Source organism: Phaethon lepturus, unplaced genomic scaffold (genome assembly GCF_000687285.1).
Source record: "Phaethon lepturus isolate BGI_N335 unplaced genomic scaffold, ASM68728v1 scaffold19395, whole genome shotgun sequence".
NCBI classification, from domain to species: Eukaryota; Metazoa; Chordata; class Aves; order Phaethontiformes; family Phaethontidae; genus Phaethon; species Phaethon lepturus.
Window position 1 is genome coordinate 70,881 of NW_010542395.1, and position 9,474 is coordinate 80,354.

Sequence of the window (9,474 nt, forward strand, 5' to 3'; positions counted from 1 at the left end):
AGTACAGCAAGTACAGTGGGAGCCAGTTACAAGAACTGCTTAGGGTAACCTTCCTCTTAGGATTTGTATATGAGAACGATCTGTCCAGTTCCCCAAGTTGTGGACTTCCCACACCACACACATGAATGCAACAGATGTGAAGTATTTAGAGCGCAACTGGTATGCATGCACGGTATGCTAAAATCAGCTCATTTTCCCGTTAATTAAAATACTCTTTGTTTTCAGCAAAATAATACTAAAAAAGCATGAAATTCTTTCCAGTGTTTGTTAGGAAATTCAAGAAATTTTTAATGCTTGCAGTAATTATCAGTGAAGTGACCTGGGGTCAGTGCACAGAAGTGACAAATGTCCCAGTTCTCCTGTAGCAAACCATGAACACCCGCTCTTACGGTATTGGGGTGTGACATTGATGGTATTGGCTTTTGCAATTGCACAAAAAATTTGCAATTGCACAAAAAAATTGCACAGCAGTGTGACCATCTTACCATTGGATCACTGTTGTATGCTTCCTCAGTACTCCTTGATCTTACGGTTTTTCTTGGCTTTTCATTTTTCAGCTATGAATTATTAAGTTCTTCAGGAAAAAAAAAAACACAAAAAAACAAGTCACATTATTGTCATTTTACTGGTGGGAAAATTGAGATCATATAGTAGGCCAATGGCAAAACTGGGATTAGACTGTCTCCTGGTTTACTTTAGCTTTTTTGGATCATGTTGCCCTCTTTACTGTACTCGCTTTATGGTCACATTGGGCTGTCATGAATATTTTTTTTTTTTTTCCACGCAGGGCAATAGTTTCTCATGAAGGAGAGTTTCTCAGGGGGAGTGCATTGCATATACCAGCGTGACAATGGCTTTACAACTCGGTCTGGCTTCGTCCTTTGGAAGCTGCAGTTTGGACTCTCGTATGGGGAATTCAGTGATACCAATGAGCTTTTGCATTATGGTCTATATGATTCATAAAGCCTTAATGAGATATTTTGATAGGATACAGGAAGCTGTAATTTTATTGCATACCTTCCCTCAAGCATCAGTATAATGAATATCTAGTGTATAGAATAAACAAGGGAAGAAAGCAGGCTTTCTCTTGCTGCATCAAGTAGCTATTTAAAATCAGTGTATTTTTCCTCTAAGTGCTTCCACCACCTTTTATTCCTTTGAAACAAGAAGGGAGCAATCCCCTTCTTCGCAGGACTCAAATTCAGTGAGTGACTATTACAAGACATGCTGATCAGCTGATGTCCTGCACTCCAGATACGGACACATCCTGCTGGTGTTACATGTACCACTAATAAAACACTTTGGGGTTTCTCGTACCACAGACTGTACTGATAGAGAAGTGCTGAAGCACGTGTGTAGCATCAAGCACGTGAGAGGCTCCAGTGAAATCCCAGGGCTGCTGAAAGCCGTCGACCTCAATGGGACACTCAAGTGCTTGCTGCTGGCATGAGCGTGACTATCTTGGGGACAAGAAACGGGAAGGAGTCACGTTGGTCAATTGGTCTCACTCCCTGCTGTCACCAGCAACTACCTCATGTAGCAGTTATTCCTTTCATAACCTGGTCCAACTCTGCTGTAAGGGGCCTTTGTGGGCTACTTCATGCAACTTCTTTAGCAAGGTCATTGCTGCAAGACCAGAACCTCATTAGTCTGATGTTTCAGATTTATTTATTTTCAATCTGCAATCTATATTTATTTATGACCATTTTATACCCATTTCCTCTGTTTATAATTCTGATCTTCATAGCCCTTTGATTCTTTCTGCACAATATTACCCGTCTTCATTTGTATCAGTGATGCTTCCCAACTTTGTGGCATCTGTAGATGTTGCAGAGTGCTGGGGTTTTGCCAAGGCTACTGAAGGGTATATAAAATAGGATGAGCTCTGACACTGCTTCTTGGGGAACTCCATGAGTAACTTTCTACCACAAGCTCTTTACTTATCAGACCATTTTATCTTGTAATAATGCCTATTTTTGCCAGCCATGCTAATCAGTTTCCATGTGGTAGCTTATGAAATACTTAATTGGAGCCCTGATGAAGAGGAGCTCTACCACATTAATGCAGTGTGCAATTCAGCTATGTTATTAAAGAAAAGTACAACATTAGGGTGGAATAACAGCTCTTTACTGAGTTATATTGTCTTGTTTCATTAAGTTAAGATATTCCTTCCCTAAGTAAAAAATTATTTTGAAGCCTTAAAAACAGATGAAATAAGACCAATAGGCCTGTTTTTTGCTTAGATATCTTGCATTCCTCCTCTTTTGTATTGTGAGAATATATAGTATTTTCCACACTTTTGGTAAACTCCTGCATCATCCCACATTTAGTAACTTCATTGGAAATGATTCTTGGAAAAACTGTACTTTCATACAACAGTTTCTTTGGAATCAGAGTTCACTGTTTTATTTTTGAAGCATCACTTCCCCTAAGGGTTTATAGTCTAAGTGTCAGCCTAGGAACAAAATTGGATAAAGAAACAGAGATACAGAAAGATGAGGAAAATACTTGCCTGTAACCAGTGTTATTACTTCATGACAGATGGCAGCTGAAATAAATCTCTTAGAAGTAAGTCCAATTATTATTTATATATACATATAATGAGATATATATATTAGTCATGTATCAACTTATGTATGTAAATAATCTATTTTTTTTTTAAGTCACTTTTCCCTTTTCATTCCTTTGTTATAGTGAAAATGCATGTCTGGAGGAAGGAAAAATATTACTTTTAGAAATTACTCTGCTCCTGATCTGAAAAGGACCTTTGTAGTTTTTAATGTTTTGCTTTAATCAGAAATCAATTTCCAGCTACCCTTTAAAGTGATACCTTATCTGTCCTACACTTATGTAGTACTTTATTTTGTACTCCTAGGAGGTTTTCTTTCATTCTGCTAGCACAGAATGTATTAACTTGCATTTATTAGGAGATTTTAATTTCTTTCCTGTTGCTAAATTTAAGAAAATATTTGTAGAATGATTTAAAAGTAATGGTAAGGTGTTTTTTTTTATTGGGCTATATAAGATAAAATCAGGAAATCGTGACAGTAGCTGACCTTTGAAATTTTGATACAGATAATTTACAAGGAAAATAAACTGAAAATTAAGAGAAGAAAATAATCCTGTTTAAGTATATAGTTCATGTATTTCAACAAGTTACATTCTTCTCTTAAATTCAGCAACCCCACCTAGCTATTCTAAGATTTCTTCAGACATCTCAGATACAGATGCAACGATGAAATACATTGTATTTATAACTTGCGCTGTTTGTAACATGAAAAGATTATAATTTTACATGTCAGTGTTGTTGTCACCATTATTATGTATTGCTTACTTGTTGTTTTTTTTTTTTCTTTCTTTGAGGTTTAACTTTTTGAGAAATTTAGGGAAAAGACTTTGTTAAGTAAGATGTTACCATTGTGAATTCAAGATGTGAACTGAAAAAAATTATGAAACAAAATGACCAATTTCAAAACATCAAACCATCTACAAGCTCAAAGATTTTGAATATAAAAGAAAAAAACTGGAGCATCTAGTCTTACTTTTTGCATATTGTGAAATGAAGAAACTCATCTCAATAAAATGACTTAAAATTAGACTTAATTTCACCCCTTCAAAAAAGTCAACACAGATGCATGTAAATAAGCTTACGCATGTGAGAATTCAGTGAGATTATTCTACACGTGTAAAATTACTTGTGAGTCAGTGTTTGAGAGAACCAGACCTGTGGTACTGTTACACAGCATGTCACCTAATAAAAAAATAAGTTTATGCTTTCTTGCTCAGCACATTGGCTCATTATTTATTATGCAATTTTTTTGACCTATTAAATTTAGAACTGACAGTTTCTGGGAACCTCTCATTTTTCATATCGAAAGCAAATAAATATCACTTTAACTCTCCCATATATAATTGCAAATTGATTTTAAAGTTGGATCACTTAGCTTCACTTTTCATTGTCTAATGTGGCCTTGTGTGATGCTAAATACTGAGGCTGTTGAGTAGCCAGAAAGTAAAACAATTGATTTTTCTATGATAATTAACGGCAGTCAATTATCATAGAAAAGGGTGTGTGTGTATCTCAGCCTGACTGCTCCAGCGTGTACAACAAACACTATTTCCCATGAAGGAATGTGTGCAAGAATTGAGGGTAGTGTCAAGTCCATGACCATGTGTGATGCCTTCAAGCAGATGTCTTCAAATGTAACTGGGCCTCCCAAAGCAGGGGTCCTATTCTTCTGTGTAGTTGGCAAGGAGAGCTGGGCATTTTCAAACGCCTACAGAGGGAGATCTTGTCTACCTAACTGGATGCCTAAACTGGCCAAAAATCTCCAAAAACCCTCAAAGGCTTCTAGTCTTTGTTACTGATACAGGGGTCTTGGGCAGAATTCGGCATAAAGTTTATGTACAAGAGAACTGAAGATCAGATCTCAGCTCATGACTACGTGGCCAAATGTGTTTGGAGATCCATGATCCTCCAGCTGTCACTTTTCATCAGCTTTTCTTCAGCAGTAGCTCTTATGCCTTCAGGCTTTCTTTCTCCTTAACCCAGTGGCACTCGCTCCAGCCCAGTGCTACAAGGAAGACCCATCCCGCTCTGCCCAAGCAGAGAACAGTTGAGCTCACTTCAGCTCTTCCTGATGGCTTTGCAATGTTCTCAGTACTTTCCTCTGCACTTTCCGGCATCGTGTCTGTGTAATCCAGACACGCTGTCGTGGCTGATTTCAGATTGTGGGTTTGTACCTGAACGCTGTCACAACACCATTTTGAGAAAATCCTCTGGGAGCGTAAATTTCTGCTCTGGGGCTGAGGTGTTGTTACACTGCCTTAACTCTGACTTTAAGTAAATATTGCTGTAAAGGGTTAAGGTTTAAGCAACTTACAATGCACTATCTTTACTAAGAGCTTCTGATCACAAAGGTAACTGTATATTCACTTGAGAGGAAATTAATTTCCTTGCAAAAAGCCAATACATCCATTTTCACTGGCAAGAGAAGAGGAAGAAGTGAAATAAAAAGACTGTTTCCAGATTGAGAGGAACACTGAGTGTAGATTTTGGACAGTGATAAAGGTGTTTGGCACAGGGCACTCTCTCACTTTCATTACCAGTGTGGGACTGAGCCTATGTACGTGGCAAGCCACATCCTACAAGGTGCCAACAGCTGGGTGAGAAAGGGAATATTACAGCAGTTAACTCCTCTTGCACGTTGAGCTGTGCATCTCTCCTTGATGATGATTTTTTTCTAATGTATATTATGGTAATTCTTTATTCCTATGTAGTTCTCCATTTAAGATTTTATAAAATTGTGATTTGAGACTTAACACCACTCTAAAGCATTTGTGATGACTAGTAATCTGCATACTGGTTCCTGGGACTTGAGGCAATTTCCTAACCAATTTAGGAACCAGTTTAGCTCAAAAATTAGTGGGATTTGTTGTTGTTGTTGTTACCAGTCATGAGAAATGGCTATAGCTTTGTCTTGTCAAAATAAGAAGGAAAAAAGATCCATGTTTAGTATGGTGATTCTGGAAGGTCTATATTTAGCTTCTATTTTGAATTTAATAGAATCAAACATATACTCAGTAATATCCAGTTTTGACTGTTTAATTGAAATCAATGAGCCAGAACCTGAGCTGTTGCTCGTTGATATTTCTTTGCTAACGTAATTGGGGTTGCAGTAACTGATAGTAATTTGTCATCTGGCTCCATCTACACCAAAACCTAGTTTACAGAATTCTGTAGTGCAGATGAAAGAAAAAAGAGAAACAGTAATAATAAATGATACCAATTATTTAAAGTACATGATTCTCCTCTAAACTTCTATATCATTTTCTTAGTAAGCTCAGTTAGTGTTGATGAGTGACATTTTTAAACCATGTGCTATTGATTTCTGTCAAATGTACTTTTTGTTCTACAAATTTCCCTTAAGCTACCTTTAGTTTTTTGAACAAAACTTCTTTTCATTTGAAAATTGGCAGTAACAGCTAAGTCTTTTTTTATAATGGCTTTGCCAAGTTCACTGGACCAAATTAATCACAAGTGTAATTTGCCTTGCTTTGCAGTCAGTTTAGTTTCAAGATGATTTGGCTCATCGTATCTTTGAGAAAAACATACACTTCATAATGGTGAAAAGGCAGCCACATCAACTAAGTACTTTTTAAAAGTACATATAACCAATGAAGACATGAACAAAGAATGGGGGTTTTGATTTCAAGCCTCTTCACTTTTTCTAATGGAACCCTGTGTTCTAAGTCATGTTCATTTCAATTTACACGCTAATTCCTTCAACATACAGAAATCTTTTTTAACTGTTCATTCAAGGAAATAGTTTGAACTGCAGTCACAGGACAATTTATAACGTTTATAATCTTTGTCTTATTTTAACTATGTTACAGATTTACTGGCCTGCAGCAAAAGAAAAGGTAGAATTATGCAAATTAGCTGGGAAAGATGCCCATGTAAGTATGGTATTTTTTTTCTTATTATTGCTGAGAATATTTTATATCTGTGTATTTGTTTCTAAGTGCACAAAATAGGTTAGTAAGCTGTTGTTACACTTTTTTCTTGAACTAACGAATTAAGTGTTTTTTCTTCATTTAAAAAAAAATTACACTTCTATTTCTTTCCTTAAATGTTAATGCTTCAAGAAAAAAATATTCAATATTGCAAGCAGCAATCATTCTTCACCATCCTTGTATGTAATAAATGCAGTTGAGAGATGGATGGACTTTCCTCTCAAATGTACTCCCCGGAAATCGTTTCTTTCCCATCAAACGGCTGCTTTTTTCTTGGGCATATCCTGAATGTAAATTAATTATAATTCATTAACGAAACAGAGTAGCAGAGCAGAGTACAAATTAATTTGCAGACAGCTGCAGTTAAGGTTAAAACAATATCTCAGACTCATCAGCTTTTCCCTGGAACCACAAATCTTTAGGCAGTCTCTTTAGGAAGTGTACTTAAGGTACATTCATATATACAATAAAACTTTCATATCTCTTTTGCATAGCACAGATTACATCATGTGTCTAGAACCCACTAGTAATGTAAACATTTCCTGGCTGTATAATAAAATTTCTTCTTTTTCTCTCCACAAATCCTGTGGTTCCTATCCAGCTTGTCTGTTACCGAGGTGGATTCCAACTCAAAACACTCTCTCAGCTCTCTGCCTGAGGAATTTCAACTTTTTATCCTAACGTGTTGCTACCCTTATCTTTACAGCAGACAAAAACTAAACAGCACCTCTGCTGAGCACTGGGAAAATTCTGATACCGGTCTATACGCAGGATTTGTTCTGGTCTATTTCTTCGCTAAGACAAAGGGAAAGGGACCAGAGAGGGGAATATTTGTGTTGGACATATTCCCTTTTTGCTTTCTACGTTGTCTCTGCAGCTTCCCTCTCACTTAGGTGTAGGGTGGTACCTTGAACATACGCACAGCTCTTGTGTATTGCCTCCAAAGTACCTTGTTACAGGGATTTGTATTTCTTTAATTCTGAGGAAGGCTGCAGCAAGCCCGCCCTACCACCCCCGCAGCACCCCGCAGCACCCCGCGGCCGCCTGCGCTAGGTCCCAGCAAGGACCAAGCCCAGCTGGAGCCAGAACTGACCCGAGCATCCCACAGGACTCAGAAATGCCCCCAAAAAAGTGACCAGTAGGATGTGGTTGGTGCGAGAGAATTCAGTCGTACACAAAACATACCCTTGGGAATATGTTGAAGCCCTTCAGCCCACCACAATGTTTTCTATCATGTAATCTTAGGTGTTAAAGCTTGCGCAGAACCCTGAATTGGGAGCAAAGGCAGGAGGTTTGGTAGCCCGACTAACCCAGTGGCTCTCTGACCTCTGCCCAGTTGTTGTCAGGGGTTGTTTGCTACAACACAGGCTGAACAGATATCCTCCGAACTGTGCTGTAACCGCACAGCTTCTCGCGGCTGTAAGCACTATGGCGGGCTTGCAAGTCTGACTGATGGACTGCCTAGTAGATAGCCACTGCAAAATTGTAGCCAGCACAACCTTGAACTATTTAGTAAACAGTCTCTGCTACAGTAGTTGACTTTAAATACGCCAATAGTATGGCTATAACCTAGTACAATGTATAATGTGAAAGAGAGGAATAAACATGAAAATTAACCTTTCTCTTTCTTTTCCCAATAGACAGAATGTGCCAATTTTATCAGGGTTCTTCAGCCCTACAACCGAACCCATGTTTATGTCTGTGGCACAGGAGCATTTCATCCTCTCTGTGGATACATCGAACTTGGAACTCACAAAGAGGTAATTTAATTTCCTCACTACTCTGACATGTCAAGGAATAACCCTCATCTTGTTTAGCATTCATCATAGACTGCAAAATACTATGCGAGTGTGTAAAAAATGAACTGACAGCAGCTTGCATAAATAACAGGGTAAGTGGTGGGTTTTGCGGGTCAGACAGGAACTCGTGTTCTCACATTTGATATGTGCATATCACTTTTGAAGAAAGCACTTTCCTCAGTAAGGCTTAATACACAAAGTTCTTCAGAATGACACTTTCATATGATTAACTAAGTGAAGAGAACATTTAACCCAGATGTCTGTCTTTCTAGTAAGTCATTTCCGCACATACTTTCTGCTTAGGTACACACACACGCATGTAGAGTTCAAGATGACGCTTGTAGTTCTATTTTTTAATGTATATATACCCTTGGTCCACAGAGGTGGTTTCCTATTCCTTGACAGTAAAACAAAGATTGTTAATGGTCTCCGAGCCCGAGCGCAAGGACGGCATCTTAGGAGTTTGCAGATGGTTTTCAGCTCTGTCGCGAAGTAGATGTTGGGTATCCTCCATCACTCGTGGCGTATCCCCGAACTGAAGTTAGCAACTGATTGGTCTTCATTTGCTGGTGACAAAGAAATCTCTGTCCTAAGTGGTAAATGTTTGAGACCTAACCCCCACAACAGAAGCATTTTGGTGTTGTGTCAAGCAGCCACTTAGTACACAAGTCTCTTTTTAACTCCTACATGTATAACACCTTGGCTATATTTATAACACTGGCTCTGTTCTCAGACAGCGTCGAGATGTGACCTGTCTGGCTGCTTGCCTGCGGTGCAGGCTTCCTATGCTGCTAGAGAAATAGCTTTCTGCTTGGGTCTCGGTGAAATTCTAAAATATAAGAAATGAGGTCTAATGATAATTAAGTACAATAACCTGAATGTATACATTGGAGTTATTCTGACATACAGAATCAAGGGCAGATGCTCACAGAAAAAAAAAAAAAAAGAAAAGAAAGAAAAAAAAAAAGAAAAGTTATTAATGCTTGCCCAGGCTGCCACCCATCATTAATGGTTGGACTTGATGATCTTGAGGGTCCTTTCCAACCTTAGTGATTCTGTGATTATATTCCACACAATCTGTGGGTTGGTTGACCAGTCCAGAGGAGCTGCCTATGTTACAAAAACAGAAAATGTTGCCTGAAATCTGCACAGTGTTGTT

General features: G+C 38.2%; 1 protein-coding gene across 1 annotated transcript in view; it reads left to right on the forward strand.

Annotated features, from left to right (window-relative positions):
* LOC104621481 (semaphorin-3D) overlaps positions 1–9,474 on the forward strand; it is a gene marked incomplete at its 3' end in the record, with an annotated part of 61,922 nt that overhangs the window by 25,355 nt on the left and 27,093 nt on the right. The window contains exons 3-4 of the mRNA XM_010287989.1: positions 6,397–6,459; positions 8,157–8,276. Of these exons, the coding sequence (XP_010286291.1) occupies positions 6,397–6,459; positions 8,157–8,276 (183 nt within the window). The remainder of the gene's footprint in view (positions 1–6,396; positions 6,460–8,156; positions 8,277–9,474) is intronic.